The sequence below is a fragment of the Rosa chinensis genome, chromosome 4 (assembly GCF_002994745.2).
Source record: "Rosa chinensis cultivar Old Blush chromosome 4, RchiOBHm-V2, whole genome shotgun sequence".
NCBI lineage: Eukaryota > Viridiplantae > Streptophyta > Magnoliopsida > Rosales > Rosaceae > Rosa > Rosa chinensis.
In genome coordinates, this window is record NC_037091.1 from 56,608,256 (window position 1) to 56,631,128 (window position 22,873).

Consider the following 22,873-nt stretch of genomic DNA (forward strand, 5'->3'; position numbering starts at 1 on the left):
TGAAATCAGCTGTCTCCAATTACACTATCCACATTCTGTCCCAATGCATTCTTTGTGGACCAATGAATGCATAGGGACAGAATGAATATAGTGTATTGGAGACAGCTGATTTCATCCCGTGTGAGGTGAGGATTTTGTTGCACGAGGACATCTTAGGATTTGAATCTATCTTCTCTCATAATTATTGTTAAGGCTTTTGAAGCTCAGTGATAATCTAACATAGAATCTACTTAAATATCAAGATTTTCTATACTATTCTTTTCTCAAAGTTGAATGCTCTGCTGCTCCATCTGCAGCCTTTATACTCCAGATCTTGGCTTTTTTTCTTTTCCAGGCAAAGCAAACAGTCTTCACAACTTTTTACATGTAATTTTAGGGCTTCTTGCACTGGCCTTTTTATCTATTCAATGGCTAGGGGCATATGTAGGTGGGAGCACCTTTCTGTTGAAGACATAAGAATAAGGAGGAAATGTAGAAAGGTATGGCTACACTTACTATATAGTATGTGATGGATAATGGAATTGAACCGGAAACAAAGATGGGGAATGTCCCTGTGTGTGTTTGGCTGTTTAGAAAGCTTATACCTGAACAGTATGAAATATGATAAACCTCCTTGAAATAGGCTAGGGTTTGCTTGGGATAAAGAGGAAAGGTCACTTTCACGTACTTTTTGTGGGGGTGAAAAGGATGCCTTCTTCATAATGCAAGAGAGAGATTGGTGGCCCATGAATTGTGTAGAGCAAATGGGGAACACTGCAGCATTACTTGTTAACTTAATTGTAGTTCCAAGTCGTTAGATATATATTCTTGCTCAATTTCCCGACTCTCAGTAGTATTTAATTTGGTCTATACAGCAGTTTCTGTTTAGTAGAGAATTACATTATACCTTAGTGACCTAGCTAAGAAGTCCTCGTCAAGTACATTGTAACTTGAAATAGAGAAAAAGAAATTAAACCAAGAAAAATGTGAAGAAGCAACTCCTCCATACCAAAACTGGTCAATCGTGCATGACAGTAATATAGTAGTACAATCATGCTGTGACTTTACCAAGCTCATAGATTGAGGGCATGGTAATAGTTAAATAAATGAGAGACCGTATCGAAATGTTTGAATGTGCCCCATAAACAAGTACCTTACTTATTTAGGGCTTTGATGCATGTGTTAAATTATTTATGTATGAATGAAAAGAAAAGAATTACATAAAGGGAGACAGCAGCATGCAAAGTATCGAAGACGCGACTAAACTATGGTATCAGACGGCATTGGAATTTGGAAGTCTCTTAGTCTCATGTTGGACTCCCCCGACTGGAAACTCCGGCGCACGTGTGCTGCTACTCTTCTGAGACTCGATCGTACTATAAAATTAAAAATATGAAATCTCTATTATGAAATTGCCTGCTCGAAGGTACTTGGATTTGAGTCTGAACGATTTTCAAGATGTAAACCATAAGTGACATGCTGAAAGATATCGCAGGATTCCGGCATGGATTTATGCAGTAGAAAATCTATGTCCATTAGCTAGGTTAGTCCAATTAGAAATGTAGTTTGCGTTCTAATTAGGGAGGAAGAATGTTTGTTTTACACTAAAACTCTCGATAACTAGTTGAATGATGTTGAATTTATCCGTATTCTAAATCATGACTAAATATTAAACATGACTAAAATGTCTAAATTCAACCTCGAGCTCCAACACATATTACTAATTTGTATGTGAGATACTAAGTTTAGTTGTTGAGTGCATTTGCATGTTATTGTATTAATTTTAATAATTTGCATAAGATCTCATATTTGAATATCTCTCTTAAACGTCGGTACGTGGATAGATAAAAGGTTTATAAGTTGATGAACTCGATTCTTATTTTAGTCATCAAATTTTGCCATGAATTCATTAATTTTTTTTCACTATTGCAATTGAATGATGCACACCGGCCAACGGCCATATCTCTATGGAGTCCCGTTCTCCTGGTCAGCTACTGATCAGGGATTATTTGCTCAACTACCGTTCGATTGAAATAGGACGGTTGACAGATCTTATCTCTTAAAAATTTAGATATCTGTCAACCGTCCGATTGAAATCGGACGGTAGTTGAGCAAATAATTTCTGGTCAGCTACTGACCAAGGGAACATCAACGTATCTCTATGTCATGAAATGTAACTAAATTTACGAGTAAAAATTCTAACTTACGTACCATATATATCAAGTTCTCATCCTCTTACAACATAATTTATCATGTTTAAGAACATTTCTTTTTCTTTTTAAAAAAAAAAAACATACATCTGAAATTTTCGACGTGCTCAATAACAATGAATTTCGTCATTTCGTGATAACCATGAATGAATTATGAATCATTCAGTAAAATACACTTCTAATGTTATAAATAGAACTTCAACTGTCAAACAACCAGCTGTTAAGCTGCTCTAATTGATTATTGCAACCACCTTCACTGGCAGGTTTCAACTATAATTAACTATTTATGATTAAGCATATCTACAAAGATGAACCAAGTAATTAAAATTCTGGGAATGCCAACAAAGACGACATTCTTGGAGGAAGCAAGTAATTTTCCCCATATTGCAATGTTTACATGCATTTATTTAAACGATAAATTTATTATTCCCTCTAGCTATGTGTTCTTGACTTAGAAATGAAATTATTTTAGTAAAAGAACCAGAAAATAAAATAAAAAACACGAATCCCCTTAAATCTGCATATAAAGTATAATGACCATATGACTAAATGGGTGTAGTTTACGTACAAGACCTTTTCCAGATAGTGATCCTAATCACAACGTATATATTCATCGTGAAAGTTGATGTGGCCTCCCTTGCTCTGACTGTCCGTACCCCATCATCATTCCAGCATGCATACTCCGGCCACCATCCCCCACCACCATTCTTCTACATGTATGGAATATAACTAGGGACCCTAATGCATGCGATTTTGAAAAGTTGAGGCTACATTACTGATAACCGATACATAATGTGCACGAGTTAACGTCAACTACAATTAAAGTGTATAATTTAAGTTAGGATATTGACATTGACTTATTCATTTAAAACGCTCAAACAACTTTTATATTAATAACCTTAATCTGTAAAACTTCATAATGTGCACATGAACCAACAAATGTGACCTAAATTGGACCATACTAGGTCAAAGCTTTCTCAACTTTGTGCTGAGATCTGCACAGGGCCTTTCAAATTCCTTTCCATCTCACCAAAATACATCTACTCGCACAAGTCAATGTAACATATGAAACATACAAAGTCTACCACTCAAGCGGAGATAACGCTTCCAAAACGCGCAATACTCATGCAACGCCCACCTTGTAATTATGAAACAGCAACTGCATCAAGACTAGAAATCGATGCTAGAAAGATTGAAATCAAACCAAGACTAGTAAAAGATTTGATTTGGCAATGAATATATTTATGGAAGAGCAAGTACATAGAGTCCTTTTTTGGGTAAATGACCAAGACAAAGGGCAAAGCACCAGGTAATTTGAAAAACACAGTAAAAAAAAAAAATTCTTAAGTGGTCATCAGTCAATATAAATAGCAATGTCAAAAAAGGTACACCATATTGTAGCAGAGCAATTATTACCCGTCCGGTTTTGGTAAAAACCCCTTTTGTGCATGACTTGTACCCTTCGACTGCCCATGATCGCACACTACCCATTCCACGTGTACGGCCTCCGCTCATTCCAAGAGCAAAATTACCCAATCACCCCCAAAATGTAAATCTTTTATCTTCTTAAGATATCTCCCCCATCTTCAGCTCTTTGACAACACGAAAAAAAACCACTCCCCAATCCACCGGGCTAATACGGTAATTTGCGGACAAGGTCGGGAAGGGCAAAGATGCATTTTTAGGAAAAAAACTTTCAGTAGTGGCGAAAACGAAAAATAGGTTTGTGCTTTGTCTACTGTAGCTCAAAACTTGAGAACTCAGACCAATTTTCAGAGAGAGAGAGAGAGCTGGAGAGGTGTACTGTTTACTCGGGAAGATAACCGGGCAAATTTGACCAGCGCTGGAAGACCCAACTGATTCCCAGTGGTTTTATTACTACAGCGGAAAACCACTTATCACTTGTTCACCATATTTCTACTCCCCTCAACTGGTTTTCCAGCCAAAACCCCAACCCCAGATGGCTGAAACCGGTTTCGTCCGGTTTCCGGGTGGCCTGGACCCGGGAGCCGAGGAGTTCAGGCCCAGAAACCCGAACCCGATACCCCTATTCAGCCCACCACCACCACCGCCTTTGCCACACCAAGTTTACTATCCCTACCCACCGCCACCGCCACCACCACCGCCCATGAACGAAGTGGTGGCGGTGCCCTACGTGCCGTCACCCGCGGCGTACGTTAGCGCGGTGACGGTGCAGGCCCCGATCCCGCCTCCGGCCGCGGGGCCGACTCGGGCGGTGCTGCTGAGGCCGGTGCCGTGTGACGTCAGCGAGGTGACGATTCGGCGGGAGTTGGAGGCGTTCGGGCAGGTGAGGTGGGTCCAGATGGAGAGGTCCTGCGACGGGATCGTGACCGTCCATTTCTACGATCTCAGGCATGCAGAGAAGGCCTTGGCGGAGATTCGGGAGCAGCACATGCAACACCAACCACCCACCCGCCCTCCTCGTAATTCCGGTCCGTACCACCGGAGCTCCTCCGCCGTGATTGTCAGCCCCGACACGTGGGCCCACTTCGTGATTCCGGTTCACACCGCAATCCCCGAGGGCCACAACCAAGGCACCATCGTGATTTTCAATCTCGACTCGGCGGTGACCACCTCCAGCGTCAGGCAGACGTTCCAAGCTTTTGGTATGATGAGTTCATTCATTCCTAGTCTTAAATCTTGATACTTTCTCGTGGCCCAATAGTCACATGGATTTGACCGTGTGTGTCTTGAATTTGTTAATTTGTTTGGTTCCCACAGGTGCTGTGAAGGAATTGAGGGAGACACCCTCCAAGAAGCACCAGAAATTCGTGGAGTTTTTCGACGTCAGACACGCTGCTAGAGCTCTCAAGGAGATGAACGGCAAGGAGATCCATGGCAAACAGATTGTGATCGAGTTCAGTCGCCCCGGAGGCAACAGCTGGAAGAAGCTGAATTCTCTCACCACCACTGCCGTCCCAACTGTCGTCTCTGCCAACGTTGCTTCGCCTGAGTTGTATCTGCCCGAACCGTTCTCCGGCCACTCTCGTTTCGATGCCGTCTCGCCGCTAATGTATGGTTCACAAGGCCAGTGTTCTACTAGGACTAATTCGGGAAGTGGAAATGTTGGTGTGGAGTCTCTAGTGGCGGAGTTGAATTTGGGCGGTGGAATTGAAGAGAGGGAGTCAGCGGGGCATTCAAGAAGGGCTTCGTCGAAGAAGCAAAGCAGCCAGGCAATGGTAACGAGTCCAAGGCAGCTGCAGCAACCGCCGCCACCGCCACCGAGGAGTAGTAGGGGAAAGAGAGGAAAGCAGCCCAAGAAGTATGATACTCGCTTTCTAATCAAAGAAGACGTCATGGTTGAATCCACAAGCGATTCAAGAACCACTCTGATGATCAAGAACATACCGAACAAATACAGGTGGGTTTGCTCGTCCTCTACTAACTTTTACATGTATGTACTTGTGAGTTTTTCATTTTTGAATTTCATGAGCTTGTGTCTGCTTTGGGGCTATGGCATTATTTACAGTCAGAAGCTGCTATTGAGTATGCTGGACAACCACTGCATTCACTGCAACGAACAGATTCTTCGCGACGGCGATGAAGGCCAGCCTTTGTCCTCCTACGATTTCGTTTATCTCCCCATTGATTTCAAGTAATATTCTTTCTCCATTAATTTTCTTTCTTTAAATGTATACATGAAATTATGTTTGCATACTTGTAAAGCATTGATATAAATTCCTTCATGATTGTTTGTTATTGTGGAAACAGTAACAAATGCAATGTAGGTTATGGGTTTGTTAACATGACAAGCCCAGAGGCAACATGGAGGCTTTACAAAGCCTTTCATCACCAAAATTGGGAGGTCTTCAACTCCAGAAAGATCTGTGAAGTCACCTACGCAAGAGTTCAGGCACGCATTAAGTTTCTTCTTAACTCGTTTTCTATTTATTTTCTCAAGTAATAATTTTTGTTTTTGAAGGGTGGGAAGAAATATATTCGGAATTTCATTGAGTTATTTATTTATTTTTAATTTTTTTATTCAGGGATTGGAAGCGTTGAAGGAGCACTTCAAGAACTCCAAGTTCCCGAGCGAAATGGATCACTACTTGCCGGTTGTGTTTACGCCGCCCCGGGATGGCAAGCTTCTGTCGGATCCACTCCCCATCTTCGGCATCCAACACAAGTCCGGCAGCAACTCCTCCGCCGCCGTTAATCACCCCATTACTCTCCTCCTGCCTCCATCACATCAACATAACCATGATGACATGGATGACTCTGACCACTGTAGTAGCCGTAACGGCGGCGTTCTGGGTATTAATGACGACCAGGACGACGACGACCAAGACAGCTAGCTCCCTGTTAGCTTAGAAAGTAGAGCTACGGAACACGTCAAATCTCTGATAAGTTGATGTGATCTGCTAGCTTACCTCATTTAGATATAGGTTGATAGCTTAAAGCTTGTAGCACCTAAACTCTTACCAATGAGAAAGCGCCCGCGCCTAAGCTGATAGCCCATCACCTCCTTTTCTCTGCATAGCCTAGCCCTAAGCAAAAGCCCTAATTTCTGTCACTCGCTCAGGTCTGCCCACCATCATTTCAAATTTCGTGTCTTTTTTTTTTTTTTTTTTAAATATTTCTGTCTTGTATTTTTGGCAAAAATGTAAGTTGCAGTGTTTCTACTTTGGTTTAGATGCTAGTATAGTAGTGCAGAGTACTGTAATTTCTTTTCTGTTTGATGCATCTAAAATTTTAATTCTGCTGCACCTTTTTATCTGCTAGATTAAGATTAATTAATTAATACACATTTGAAATTTGAAATGCCCAAATATGCGAAGACCTTGAATTCTTTTTTAACCATTGGAACTAAAAGACCTCAATGGACCGACGGTTTATGAAATGCACCGTGAACGGAGCTGGCGAGTTACTTTTGTAGCTGGCATTTTCGTTTAATTTTGCCCGTCTCTTTGCTGTTACCCTATGGCGTTGTCATTGCCAAGTCAGGTACATATATTTATGGAAATTGCAGCATGGAATGCTATTCCTTTTTGCCATGTACATACTCTTTGTCCGAGTTAGATGTGTGTAATGTTTCTGTTAGTGTTATACATGCCTATATATTTCTATGAAATACGCGTAATGGATTGTTTATTGTGGTTTTTCTCCCAACTAATTTGCTACCATTTCAATTCTCAAACTATAGAGATGCATGGATTGGGGAAGCTAAAGGGTTCTTAATTAGTAACTATCGGCTAGTACTTGAGTAAATGTTCGTCATTCCAAGATGGGTCTATGTGATGGGTACGTATAAATGTATAATTATGTAAAAACCATGCCATTTATTACCCGTGAGTTTTGGGATAGTGTGTGTAATATTTCTCCATTAGTGTGGTCGTTCGGCTTCCTGAGTTTATGATGTGGTCACAACGAAGTTATGAAATGTGGAAGGTACTATTTTGTTTGGATACTGGGGTGATCGATGCATGAAGAAATTGCAGAGGTGGATTTGGTTGTTTTGCTGTCTCTTTATGTGCTTTCTCTCGATCAAGTTTCTTTTGTCTCATCTTTTTGGTTAGTTTGGCGTTTCAGACCCTGAACTGTGAATTTGTTCTTGTTTGATCATTGGGTCAAACATGTAGTACGTGTACATGCATGCTATTAGCATGTAGACGTTGCTATTTTTACCAGCAAGCTGTACCAAATACTATATTGTATGTATCATGCATATTCAGTTACCTGCCAAAAAATTAACCTAAAACAAAATTATTGATATAGTAGAGGTTACAGTTCAATTTTTTTTGACATCTTTACAACATATTACTAAATAATACGAGGTAACTACGAACAACAAATTCTAAAAAAAATTATGTGTCCTGCCTAAAATAATTATGGTTATTAGGTGGTATAAGACTAGCTAAGAGTATTTCAATTGTGACTTGTGAACATGTTTTCTCTTTCATAAATGTTTTGAGGTGAAATTTTACTACAAATTAATGCATCAATAAGTCAAGTAAATTTGGTTTGATATATACAAAGAAAAATTAGTTTGATATGAAAATATAGTAGGCTCAAAATCTTCTTAATATATCAGTGCGTTGATATATGGTGAATAAATTTTATTTTAAAAACAAGTTCATAAAATTAAGTTTTGCTTGTATTGTATATCCATAAAATCAGACATCATCAAATAGTTATAGAAAAGGTGCGGGTGCATTTTCTATGCGGCCGTCCACCATTATTCATCTTTCCTTTCAGCGATTATTCTTACAAAGTCCTATTAACTTGGTCGTATTATAAAATGTATTTTACTCGAGCTTCTTCCTGTAAACTTAAAAAATAAGATTCGAATCCCTAGAAATAAATATTGGCATCTCCTCGAGTATCCTCACAAGTAGTTGAGGAGCAGAGGAGATGTAAACTAGGTTAACTAGCCCTGCAACCGACTTGAATAATACTCGGGCAATCTGAGAATGCAACGCCATCGAGTATTACAAGAATCACAAGACTAGCTAACCCGAAAGGCGAAAGCAATGATTTTAATCCGTCTCTGCGTAACCTAGCTAGGGATTATATAGAGAGCCACGTGAACTTTCAGAGGTATAAGAATCCAATGCCACGTGGGAAGTAAGCCGACGTGTCGATACATGTGGCTGTGTAGAGACTTTGACCTTGATCCGTACCTCTTGGCCAGGGTTAGCAGTACAGTACTATAGGGCTCAGTGCTGCACAGAGAGAGAGAGAGAGAGAGCCCTAATATGCTTCTGTTCATCATGTCCATGTCTATATCTTATTTTTAAGAGAGGGCAGCCCTTGGACCGTCGGACCATGACCGTCTCTCTCCTCCTCCACTAAGCTTTAAGATGGTTGACGGGTCTCTGCGATTTGCAGGCCATGGCGCCCATTAAATGCCCATGTCTTATACTTGTGGGGCTGCTCTTCCATCCTTCCCTCTCTGTAGTCCCTCTTCTTTGTCAGACTCTCCCTTCTCTTTATGCTCTTTTATCTGATGCTCTGGGGATTTGACACGTGGTCCACCGATGTCCTGCACTTCCCCGACGACCAGAATCCACATCCAGGCCATTTCTGGTATGCCGGAATCAATTGCCTCGTATAGGTTGCTCATCACCGCCGCGTTTCTACATACATCGACTTTACCGGTTAAAACACAGATGTTCAATTCCACATTATTATGCGATTAGAAATGCGCTTTCTTCACCATGCACGCACTAGGCTAATTTTGACATATGATGGTCTTCATTTGCTGTGGATTTTTCTAAGTAAAGGGATGAAGGTATGAAGCCCTAAGTCCTAACAATAAAAGCACATAGGTTTTGAAGATAATATGAATCTCAACTATCTAAAGCATTGATCGACCATATGATGTGATTAGAAGTTTCAGGACGTAATACCCGTAAAATACTGTAGAAATAATAGTTACAGTCGATGCAAACTTATACAAACTCATCGAGAGCATGAACTAACCCCTGTTCTATGAGCATTCAAATCTAATTCATGCACATCGTGACGTCTTCACCCATTGTGGGGATGATGCCACTCATGATTGTTTACATCCACAAAGGTTTTACAACTCCAATAATCGAGTCCAAAGTCGTGCAACGAAAAATGAGTCACTTAGGAGTCAATTGGAGTTCCTTGTGCTCGCCACGTAATCAGGACTACGCATATCATCGTACTTCAGAGTATGTCACTCAAAACATTAGAAGACTTGCACAAGTGTGAATGCACATGCCGTTCACAAGTGTTTTGAAAACAAGTCTCAAGCAATAGTAGAGAAGCCTACGTTAAGTAAAACAACAGTACAAGATTTTTATAACTTTAAGGGAATAAAATTCACAATTCTATTTTACAATCTACACTCTTATATTTTTTAAGTAACTTAAACTTTGTCTTTAATATCTTAAGTTTTGTTTTTATATAAGAATTTTAATAAAAACAAAATGATGAGTGTTGATTGCACATTTAAGAGTGTGAATTTTGTCCTCAATGCAAGTTCGCTTTTCTCATATTTAAAGTGAAACAAAATCATGTGGCTGATTGCAAAGCAAATTTGGAGGCAGACTATGGGGGGTTACATTGGTGGGATTCTTTCCCTCCGTGTGCTTTTGTGGCCTTCATTCAAAATTTACAGGTTCGGCATGGTTGATTGTTGCAAGATGGTTGGTGTAGTATATTCTCCATGATCGCAGTGGCTTTGTGTTGAAATGGTTTTGGATTATATTTGCTATTAGTGGTACTGCTGATTCATTAAAGCAAGGAGTTATCATTTGTGATTAAAAATTTCAATCATGCAGCAAAGGTTAATTATATACCTCATTGATTATTGATGGCCATGGTCGATGGAGTTATGGTTGATCCTTTTGGGTGTCCATAGTTGTAGATTCTAGCATTCGATAAGACTTGCTTGAAGCTCTATTTCTCGTAAGGACGTCGAAGTTAATGTTTCTAACTTCCGTCTTCTTTTCCTTTTTGTACTCGGGTAAGGTTTTTGTCCCCCTTTTTTCTTAGATTGTACTCTTTACTTTTGTTTATTAATAAAATAAAAAATAGGGAGAAAGGTGATGAGTTTTCAGGGAGTGGTAAACCTCCCTCATTCGCAATCAAGGGTGGACTTCGTGCCCTACAACGTTTACTTTTGAGGAATTGATATCGTCTAATTCCTTATTTGATTTTAAAAAAAAATAAAAAATAAGGAAGTGTTGATGTGTTTTAAAATATTACTCGCAAGCGCAAGAATCAGTTGCAGCACAGAAGTGCAAGAGCGACGTCAAACCCACAAAGAATGTATGAAAATAAGAAAAACTATTAGAATCCAAATTTATTTAACGCTAATCTAGTCAAAATGTGTGCTAAGTATCAGATGTGAAACATACTCATTTGAATGACAAAAGATTAAAGGAGTTCGTATTTAATATTTTACAAAGTCAAACATGGATTAATAAAAGTGACTTCCAAACTACCAAAAATGCATGATATTAGAGGTGAAAAGAACAAAGATTTTTTAATGCATTTTAAAGCAAGAGTAAGAGGCATGAAAAACTTAACTATGGAAATAGATAGATAATTAAATGAAACTTATTTCATAATGTGGTTTCCTCCTCAACCTTAGTTATGGAAATTAGCAATATATAATACAAATTGAAAACATGCTTAAAACAATACAATACATCATACAAAGAGTAGCTAAAGAAAGGGAAGAATAAAGATCAACAATGTGTCTAATTATTCTCTCTATGTGAACATGACTTGCCTTCCATCCAAATTCTCAAGCTTGATGGCAAATGCATGTCTTCAATCATAAATGCTTCCACACATAGCCTTTCTCTTGATCAATTCTAAATTGACTATATCTTACTCCTTTCATTTTCCATGTGCTGGAGAAACAAGCCATGTACAAAATCTTTCAAAGATTGAAAAGTTGGTTCCTAATTTTATGCACCTTGTCGATCTCATGCAATTTTTCATGTACTTTTCATCCATTTGTATCAATTGCATGCACCTATGAATCAAACAAGCATAAAGTGAATTCAACGATTGATGTCCAAAGTGAATTCAACAACACAACACAATCAATGTAATGGGAAAATATTGCATCAATTTAAAATGTGCATGTAGGCTACATATGCTATTGGAACAATAAGAAAATATGTTGCACTTATTCATCTAATTAAAAGAAAAATGACTACTGTTAAAACAAGGACTCAATTTATTATATGAAAATAGATAAATTGCTTCCGTATCTTTAACATTTTATTCATTGAAGACAAACACTTATAAAAACACAATAATGAACTAAATAACTTAAAGTAATAAAAGTAAGTTACTAACAAAATTAAATAAGGGATATTAACATGATGTAAAATGTGCTCATCAAGTGTGAATTTCATTCTCCTAACTTTATACTAGTTCTAATGTTTACTTTTCTTCATTTGTGCAATCAAATTTTCTGAACCCATATGTTTATAGTTTCATATGAAAATTGAAGCCCATAAGCATAAAATTAACGTTTCGCTAGGGAAAAAAAAATAACAACAACAATTCTCTAATTCTAGTTTCGTTTTCATAGAGTGATAGAGGAAGCTCTGTTCTCTTCTCTTTCGTTATGCATCTTTGTTGTTTTCCCCAACAAAGAGAGGCTAAGAGGAGCCGAGATAAAGAAGGGAGATAGAGGTCTATCTCTAGGGTGGAGTTTGCCATTGGAGGTTTGAACATCGACACGATGGTGTTCTAATTTCTGGTATTCTTTGTACATTGGGATTTTGCTTGGCTGTGTCAATCAAAGTCTTTTCTGGATTTTCTTATGCGTATTTAATTCAGGGTCCAGTACTTGATCGGGGGAGGTTTGGGTCACAATCTGTTTAGGGTTTCTATTGCTTGCATCATGAATTGGTAAAGTAACTGATTCTATGTTTGTTCAATTTCTGGTTTTCGAATTCTGTTGCTGCTTCTTCTCAATTGAAAGCGGTTTTATTTATGCAATATGGTTAACTTGAGGAATACAGTTGCTTTGTTTTGGATTGAATGCGATGTTGTGATATTTATTCTTTGATTTTGAGGTTGTTCTTCATGTTCTTTGTCACTGGGTTAGCTTGCTATGTACTAATGACTCTATTTACGTGATGTATTGTTTGCAATATATGCTGATGAGGAATATGAAAGCAAGCTAAATCATATTCCATCGAATTGAGCTGTTGTTTTTTGCTCCTCCTTACTCAGAAAGAACACATATTGTAATCTTCTCATCAGTTCTAAAGATTTCTAACGTCTCTAACTTCAGGTGAGAAATTCAACTTGATTGGGTAAGGGTACGGTTCATTAACATTTCTTATACATGTCATATTTGATGTAATATTTAGGGTTAAATACTGGTTACTACCCTGTAGTTTAGATCCAAAATAAATTCAGTCTCTGAACTTCTAATTTTATCAAAAACACCCATGCAGTTTCAATTTTGATCTAATAGGACCAATCTGTTAGTCTTCCGATAATTGAGTCATTTAACTTATTGGCGTGACTCATATATGGCATATGTTTTATGATGTGGTGTTGAGGTGGCATGCATTATCAATTTAGGAGTGAGTCTCACTATTAGAAATCTATCAAATAAAAAGTTTTTCATTAAATAATCCAACTATAAGTTGAACCCATATCAAAATATTAACGAATTGGACCTATTAGATCAAAATTGAAAGTACAGGGGTGTTTTTGATGAAATTAGAAGTCCAGGGACTGAATTGATTTTGGACCTAAACCACAGGATAGTAACCAGTATTTAGCCCTAATATTTATTATTTTAAGGATTCATGTAGTAACTAAAAGAAAGTCCTCATTAAATAAGATTCTCGTTATAGTAAAATAGGTTCTCATTTGAGTAATTAATTCTTAAAAATAGTAAGTGTAGTATGTTCTCATTTGTGTTACTAAGTCTTAAAAGTGGTAATTATGTATGTCATATGTTTTTTTTTTTTTTTTAAAAGATGTATGTCATATGTTAACATATCATAAAATTTCCAACTTGATTAAGAATACAAGTTAATCATGAAATTCGATAATATGTTTATATATGATATATGTATAATTATCGTTTGTGGACTTTTTTGTAGTCATCTCATGCATTTATCAAAGTGAATACTATATGTTTTGAAGTGGTAAAATATTATATGAAATTAGATATGTATGGAAAATATTAAATACAACTGAAGATAATTATTTGTACTGGCAGTATTAAATGTACTTAACAGCAAAACAGCAAAAGTGGACGGGCTAAATCTATATAGAAAAGTTTGCATGAATGGGATTCTCTGTCTTTTCCCCAAATATGGTTGAATAGTATTTTCTGTTTTTCTGGTCTGAATTTGAATAGTATTTTCCCAACTACAGTTTTGTGGTTACTGATAGTATTTTTCCTGAAAGTTTTTGAGAGAAATGAAGAGACTTTATTTATGTGAATTGTCATCTAAAAAGAAAGAACGAACATAAACAATGCGAGCAAACCTAAACGGGAAGATGCTCTCTCTTTCTCTCTCAAGTGCAACCCTACGGTCGTCACCATTGTTGATTGGCGGCGGCGCTACAAACTCCCTGACTCTCGACAGAGAGATTTCTCGGCTACGAAGTGGCCTTGTACCTTAGGTATGGAAGGATGGCTGCGCTGCTCTTTCTACTCATCTCCTTGACGGCAACGGCGATTTGATTCCACGGTGCTCTTCAAGTTTCGATCGGTCGTCTCCTTGGGGGATCGAAGCCTCAGATGACGGCCATCTGGGCCGTGATGGTGCGTGGCTCCTCGCCTTCACTCTTGTCCGTGACAAGCGGATCAGAGGCAACCGGGGACTGGGTTTGCTCAAGGCCAGCTTTGATGAACTATAATGGTTTTGCAGGTTTAGGTCTCTGGTGTTTCCCTGCCGACAAAGGTAGTGGCGGATCCATGGCGGCGACAGTTTGTGGTGGTGGCTTACCCATGATCACACCGGCGGCACCACTGTGGGGGAGACTTTTTTCTCTCCTCGGGTTTGCTCCCGTGGGCTTGGTTGGGCATGGTATTGGGATAATCAGTCTTTCTGGGCCTTGGAATGGAACATGATCAGTTTGGGCTGTATGGATTACATGGGCTTCCTTTTGGGTTAAGGTGGATTGGAAGCTCTTTGTTTGGGAGGTCCTGATGAATGAAGAGGGAGTGGATGGCGACCAGTCATCCTCTACTCCACATGTTGATTGATTTTTGATCTTGGTCGCAAAAACCAGTAGCTCTGAGGGTTATTTTACTTCACTGCTTCGGAGTTTCTAGGTTTTTGTTTGAAATAATGGTGCGTGGATTTTCTAAAAAGTGAGTGTACTAGGGGTTTTCTGGGTTCTTGTTCTTGTTTAGAATAGGAGTCTTAGGGTACTCTGAGGAACGATTCTTTCTGTTGACCCCATAGGGGTGTTTCGTTTTTGTACTGCTTGCTGAATCTATATAATGGGCTGACCTCTTTTGATAAAAAAAATAAACAATGCGAGAAACAATTTGTTATGAAAGATTGAATTTTTTATTTTTATTTATTTATTTATTTTTTTAAAAGTTAAAAATTAAAATAAGGGATGAGGCGATATTAGCTCCTCGGAAGTCGACGATTTAGGGAGCAAGTCTCACCCTCAAACCCGAAGGTGAAGGGTCTACCACACTCTGGGAGCCCATCGCCTGTCCCCTTATTTTTTTTGTATTAATAATAAAGAAAAATACAAACAAGAGAAGGGAGGACAAAAGCCAAACCCCAAAAGTACAGACCAAAGAAAGAAATAAAAGATGGAAAAGAAATAAATTTTCCATCTTTGGAACAGAGAAAAAGAAAGAGATAAACTCCAAGAAGCCCGAATCAACATCAAGAAGAAACACGAGAATAAGGGAACCCCTGGTCATCCATTCTCAAGTATGGAGAGATCTCGGATGGATGGTGAGGCATGCCAAATCAGAGATGAAGAAGCCAAACCCAAATTTGTTAACCTATCTACCACAGAATTGTCTTCGCGAAGAACATGAGAGTAGTGAAATGTCATTGACCGAATGCGAGATAAACAATTCAACCAAGCAATGCGCAGTGGCCAAGGAGGGGCAAATGAGGTAGAGGAAATACATGCTAAAACACTCGTCGAATCACTCTCCAACCAAATACAATGCCAACCCATTCGAAAAGCAATCTCAATACCAATTATAACTCCCATTAACTCCGCAAAGAAAGATGAGTGTTGACCTAAACATTGACAATAACCTCCAAAATATTGATAATTTGTAACCCGAAAAACACCACCACAAGCTGCAGGGCCAGGATTACCTTTAGCTAACCCATTAGTGTTAAGCTTAATCCAAGGAAAAATAGGGGGATGCCAAAGAACCAACCGAGGAGCAACTGATTTGTGAGCAACTGGTTGGATTCCCAGGCTCACTAGCAACTGAGAATCCAACACACCACGGGAATAACCAGGTAAATGAGGAGCAGCAAACCGCAACCAAGATTTGATAGAGCGAAAAACACGCATAAGAGAAGGCCTCTTATTATTAAAACAAAGCTTATTACGTGTTTTCCAAATAGCCATGAAAGCAAACAGACAGCCAGCAAGCCATAAATTTTTTAGTTGAGGAGAAAACGGTTTACCAACAATTGTACTCCATAAATCAACAATTGAGCCATGAATTGATAACGAAGTACCAAAACAGCATGACAACCATTGCCAAACATGCTGAAAGAAGGAACAAGAAACAAATAAATGATTTGAGTCCTCCATAGTGCAAAAAGAGCAAAGCTGACATACCGAAACCAATGGGATGCCCCGTCGTTGAAGTTGGTCATCTGTGGGTAACTTGTTATGGAGGAGGCCCCAAACAAGTATAGAGAACCGTGGTGGAATAAAATGCCTCTAAACTTAAGCTTGTGGACCATTAGAAGCAAAGTGTGGACGTAGAAGATTATATTCCTCAGAAAAGGAGAAAAACCCATTACCCGAATCCTCCCAAATCAAAAGATCATCTTCAGGGACAATAGGGAGGGGCAAACTATGAATCTCATTACCAGAGCTAGAAATAAAGTAGAGAAACGGTGTGGCAAACTCCATTGCTGACCAGAAATAAAAGAAGCTACAGTAGTTGTTAAAGGCTTAGGGAAACGATTGACCTGCAGCTTATCAAGAAGAGTAGTATCAAGCCACAGATCAGACCGAAAAAGAACAGACTTACCATCTCCTATGAGCCATCTTGAGTGTTGGAAAATTATTGGAAGAGTAGCTTTCAACCCCTGCCATAATGACGAACCAAAATAGCGATAATTCATATGACAGGAGATCGAGAACCTCGTACATGCAAAAGAACTCCATAGAGATTTCAAAGTGAGAGTACTCCATCCCATGGTCAAGAGAGCAGCCATATTAAGAGTCCTAAGATCTCGCAAACCAAGCCCAGACTCAGCTTTAGGAGCACAAACTTGGTGCCAAGAGATGGTAACCATTTTCCTAACGGCAATATTACCAGACCAAATAAAATTTCGTGCACAAGCCGACAAATGTTTCAACAAAGATGGTGGCCACAAGTACACTGAAAAGCTATGAAGAAATAAACTTTGAAAAATATCATGAATCAATTGGACTCGGCCTGCCATAGATAATAATTTTCCATACCACCCAGCAAGACGTGCTTTTGCTTTGTCAGCAATAGACTGAAGATGAACACGTCGTGGCTTACCCTTGAAGATAGGAACACCTAAATAAGTGAAAGGAGCAATCCCTGACTTGAACCCTAAAATTCTTTGAACATGCTTACGCTGATGAGAATAAGAATCCCCCATATAAAAGCTACTTTTATTTTTGTTAACCAATTGTCTTGAAGCAGCACCATAAGAGTCCAAAAATAACTGCAACTGATTAAGGGATGAAACATCACCGCTATAGAAAATGAACAAATCATCAGCATAGAGCACATGAGTAACCTTGCAGCCTCTTGGCAAAGATATAGACTTTGCTCTTCCAGAAGGAAAAAGAGAAGAAAGTCCCCTACTAAGAGCTTCCTCAGCGAGACAAAATAGAAGTGGGGAAAGAGGATCACCCTGTCTAACCTCGCGAGTACAAGAGAAGAAATCATGGGGAGACCCGTTTACTAAAATTGATAATCTTGCTGATTGCAGAATTGTATGAACCATATCCCTGAACCGTGAAGAGAAACCAAACTGCTCCAGAACTTGGTTAAGGAATTGCCAATTCAAAGTGTCAAAAGCCTTAGCAATATCAACCTTGATGCCCACATTACCACCATAATTTTTGCGATCTAATAAATTAAAACCCTCTGACACCAACCCAATGCAATATGCAATTCTACGACTCTTCAGAAAAGCTGTCTGTTCTGGAGATATAATCCGTGAAGCAATAGGACTCAATCTATTAGCCATGATCTTTGGAATGATCTTGAAAAGAAAATTAGCTAGAGCAATAGGACGAAAGTTAGAGATCACTGAGGCCCCCTCTACTTTCGGAATAAGCACAATAAAATTAGAATTCACATAAGGGTAGAGCCAATTTTGTTGGAAAAAAAATTGCACAAAAGCAATGACATCATCACCCACAATATCCTAACAATTCTGATAGAATGACCCAGGAAAGCCGTCAAGGCCTGGAGAGCTAGTCGGATCCATAGAAAAAATCACACGACGTATCTGATTTGAAGTAGGCATCGAAACAAGACTAGCGTTCTCATCGCTAGAGACTAAACTTGGAATTACCTTGCAGCAGTCAACCACACCAATTGGAGCAGAGCCTGGACCATACAAAGTCCTATAGAAATCAACAATATGATCAACAATATCATGCTGGTCAGTAAGTAAGTTAACCCCATCTTGCATACAATGAATATGAGCACGTGATGATTTAGAACGGGCATAAGCATGGAAAAAAGAAGAACACTTGTCACCCTCTTTAAGCCACTTAACCCGGGCCCGGTCAAGCCAAAAAGCCTCTTGTCGACGAGTTGCCTCAAGCACCTCAGCTTTGGCAATAACTTCAGCTTCCAAGATGATATTAGAAGGCCCATTTGTAGCAATGTCAAGCTGAATATTTTGTAATTTAGTGTGTGCCAACTCCAGGTTTCTATGCACATTCCCAAAAATAGTGTTATTCCAATTTTTCAAGCAAGCTTTCAAGGTGTTAATGTTAGAGTCCACGGGGGTCTCTAGTTAGCTTTAGAGAGAGAGAGAGACACACGAGAAGTATAGTGGTTCATCTCCGCCTTAGCGGGAGACTACGTCCACTTGAATATTGTACTATGTGTGTTTGGGCCTTGCGGCCCAAGGGGATTACAAGAGATGCAATGGGATGATGTTTAAGTAGGAGGAAGCATTCCTTTTATAGGTGAAGGAAGCCATCTCCTTTACATGGTTTTCGATGTGGGACAAGCAACCATCATTTCTAGTCTAGAAAGCCTAGTTGTGAGGGCATGTTGGCAAGGCCGGGAAGGTGGCTTCCCGGCGACGTATTTGCCGCTTCCGGATACCGTAGTGTAGCTTAAACATAGGACTACAAGATGTAAGTAGCGGTTGGATCCCATGAGAGTGTTGTTTATGCTTGGTGAGGTAGCAAACTATCCATGTATAGTGAGAGGTATCTACAAGTCCCCGAAGTCCCCGAGTAAGAGGAGCTTCTTGGTTGGGGAGTTATAATCATGAAGTCATCAAGCATAAACAATGTTCGAGAGGTGCCTAGCCCCTACAAGACCCCGAACTCCTTAAGCAAGAAGGGACTCGTTTAACCTGCACAATGAGACAAAAAACGCGCATATGTAGAATGCTTTGTTGTATTGGTTACCGCTCGTATTAATGGAATGCGAAAAGAATTCGATTTGTTGCAAGCGACAAATGGTAGAAGAATTCAATATTCCATTAATGTGTATGAACATGTAAAATATTGGTATTTGTATATGTGGATCTTATGGCCATATAACACGCACCATAGATAGTGGCAAGTGTAATGGGTGTCCATATAAAATTGTGGGAGTAGTCCCGGTGACATAGTATGAAGCGTTTGTGACCTTGGGGCTTAAGTAAATCATGTTGGACATGATCGAGCAAGTTGGGTGTAGTTGAGTGTGTAGGCGTTGTGCAAGCATGCGGGGCATGGCCCAAGCACAAGTCGTGGCCATACTCAATACCTAAGTGAGTTGCAACCAGAACAAGTAGTTTGTCTGAGCATATTTAATTAAGTTGTAAGTGTCACAAGCTTCTTAGATGCATGTCACATGTTTATTTAATTGAGTTGCCATTAAAATAGAAGCATGCCATATGTGTATAGCATGTACTTGTAGTAAAGTCGCTAATAACATTTTGTAGGCATGCGTAAGAGTCATGGAGACATGTATAGCCATGACAAAGGCTCTAATTGCAAGAGCGTAAGAGATAAGATATAGTGACTTATCTTATGCCAATTTAGAGGCTAGCGGAGTTAGTATGACAGTCCATTGCTTGTGGCGGATAAAGTATTCCGGATAAAGTATTCTGATGATGTACGTCAACTCGTAGTTGCAGTTGAATGCTCCATAGAAATAATTGAATTTCCTTAGAACAAAATAGGTGATTAATATGTGGATTTGTAAAATCGACATTAACAATTTGCATATGTACTTTGATAAAATTGTAAGCAAAGTGTATAAGCAAAGTAGTGGTAATGATAACGAATGGCATATTTGACGGTGTGCCGCTAATATGAATTACAATTTGGCAAAGTAGTAAGCGCCGGAGCCTTTATAGTCATATGCATGCCAAATATAAACAATGAACCACAATGATGACATTGGGTTTGGACCAAAAGTCGTTGCTATTGTGAATGTGCAATTATAATGTTGAGAAGATTAAGGGTGAGCATGTTACACATGCATGGTAGTTCATATAATTGACTTCCACGGTTAATTCATATGTGGGCATGTTCTGCTAGCCAATTTGGATCGCAAGTGTGTGTGTGTGTGTGCATAGCTCATACTATCACGTGTAATTGTGGTGCTATACAAGACAAGCACAGTCATGAGACTTGGACCTATGACACTCTAGTTTGTCAAAGGGAAGCCTATATGAATAGCTTATATTTGTGTAGGAGATGACTGACAAAGAAGTTAAAACATATAATTGTTCATTTTGATAATTAACCAAATAGGAAGTGTACGTGTCCACATGTGATGGTAACGGCACAAGTGGCCCATACATAAAGATATATATATATATATATGTGTGTGTGTGTGTGTGTGTGTGTGTGTGTGTGGAGTGTACACAGGCAGCTAGGTGTCTCCCAGATTATGCAAAAGCCAAAGCACGTGGTGCTTGAATAGTAAGGAGGAAACCATAAATCAAAGGGAACTTAGCTTGTCAGTGTACATAGTAAACTGCTTGATGGCTGGGTGCGAAGAACACAGCCCAGATAGCACTGGCCACCTGCTTGAATGATTGGTGGCTGCTGCAATTGAGATCCATTGAAGTGATCGGTCCAACTCGGATCGAGTGAAGGAGTTGTTCAGCGCCTAATGCTTGCTGCTGGAGTGCTGGAGGTTGCCAGTACCAGGTACCGCCTGAGCTTTCTACCACTGGTCAGTAGCCAATAGTCGGCGTAGCTAAGGCTACCGGGGCTGGTTACCACTGGTACTGGCGGAGCTGTACGTAGTGGTTGGCGAGAATTTTCCCTATGGTAGTTGGAGCCTTGGCCGGCGATGAAGCTCGGCGGAGATTTTGACCAGCGGTGAAACTAGGGGTGAAGTTCAACGGTTAAGTTCGGCGGAGTGGAGCTTGGTGCTCGGTAGAGCTGGCTAGCGGGTTGTCCGGCGGAGCGGAGTGGAGCATGGTTAGTGGGTCATGGACGGCGGAGCCTTTGGATATCAGCGGAGAGCCAGAGATTGATGCTCCGTCAAGGCTTTGTTAGTGCTTGGAGCTAGCTGTGTTGTGCTTGGCAGATGGGATCTGCTGATGGCGTTGGCGGTGTAGCCTAGCGGTGGCCTGCCGGCGGAGGTGGCTAGCGGTGAAACTAGGTGCTGCAGCTTGACAAAAGCTTGGTGCAGCTTGATAGAAGCTCGGCGGTGGCAATCGAGCTGTGATTTGAAACTGGCGCCAGTCCCCGCTAGCGGAGGATGATGATTGAAGATAGGATGGGTGCCCATAGAGGTTTTTGGGGTATCCAGAGTGAATCACCAATTTTTTTTTTTTTTTTGATACCGCTAGGATGGGATTTTTTGTTTGTAGGTCAGCGTTGACTTTTCTTGAGTTGGCATTGACCTCATCTTGACTTGGATTTTTGCGAGCACTGAGCCCAAGTTGAACTTGATGCAAGAATTGTTTGGTTTTTGTTTTACTGCTAGGATGGGTTGCGGCGGATGTAAGGCTTGATTGAGAATACAAGGCAAGGAAGGCTGAGTGCTTCTAGCGCCAATGTTAACGTTAGAGTCCGCGGGGTCTCTAGTTAGCTTTAGAGAGAGAGACACACACACACACACACGAGAAGTATAGTGGTTCGTCTCCACCTTAGCGGGAGACTACGTCAACTTGAATATTGTACTATGTGTGTTTGGGCCTTGCGGCCATGGGATGATGTTTAAGTGGGAAGAGGCATTCCTTTTATAGGTGAAGGAAGCCATCTCCTTTACATGGTTTTCGATGTGGGACAAGCAACCACCATTTCTAGTCTAGAAAGCCTAGTTGTGAGGGCATGTTGGCAAGGCCGGGAAGGTGGCTTCCCGACGACGTATTTGCCGCTTCCGGATACCGTAGCATAGCTTGAACATAGGGCTACAAGATGTAAGTAGCGGTTGGATCTCATGAGGGTGTTGTTTATGCTTGGTGAGGTAGCAAACTATCCATGTATAGTGAGAGGTATCTACATAAGGCTTTCAATTTTTGTAAGATAACATACATGGGGCAGCCAACAGCCGTATTTGTAGACCAACAATTTGCCACCAACTCATGAAAAATGGGTGAAGAAGCCACATGGATTGGAAGCGAAATGGCTTTGGACCAGTCAACAGATTCTTATTAGCAGAGAACAAAAGGCAATTATGATCAGATACCACACGAGGAAGTGTCATACAAGAAGTGTAAGGCCAAACCTCAAGCCAATAATCATCACACAATGACCTATCAAGACGTCTTTCCAATCGCCGTTGTCTATGGCCTCTAGACCAAGTGAAAAAAGAACCGGAAGTATCAAGATGAGTAAAATTA

At 39.9% G+C, this 22,873-nt stretch overlaps 1 protein-coding gene across 1 annotated transcript; it reads left to right on the top strand.

Moving 5' to 3' along the window:
• Positions 1 to 3,832: 3,832 nt before the first annotated feature.
• Positions 3,833 to 6,818, top strand: LOC112200961 (protein terminal ear1 homolog). The gene is made up of 5 exons (XM_024341972.2): positions 3,833 to 4,816; positions 4,932 to 5,571; positions 5,680 to 5,805; positions 5,922 to 6,063; positions 6,197 to 6,818. The coding sequence occupies exons 1-5, from the start codon at positions 4,150 to 4,152 to the stop codon at positions 6,503 to 6,505; spliced, it is 1,884 nt and encodes a 627-aa protein (XP_024197740.1). The 5' UTR covers positions 3,833 to 4,149; the 3' UTR covers positions 6,506 to 6,818.
• Positions 6,819 to 22,873: the final 16,055 nt, after the last annotated feature.

Excerpts from the sequence above, each read along its gene's own strand:
- LOC112200961 (XM_024341972.2), top strand. The coding sequence starts at position 4,150 with ATGGCTGAAACCGGTTTCGTCCGGTTTCCGGGTGGCCTGGACCCGGGA. Across the intron at positions 4,817-4,931 it reads GCAGACGTTCCAAGCTTTTG|GTGCTGTGAAGGAATTGAGG; the intron begins GTATGATGAGTT and ends TGGTTCCCACAG. Across the intron at positions 5,572-5,679 it reads AACATACCGAACAAATACAG|TCAGAAGCTGCTATTGAGTA; the intron begins GTGGGTTTGCTC and ends CATTATTTACAG.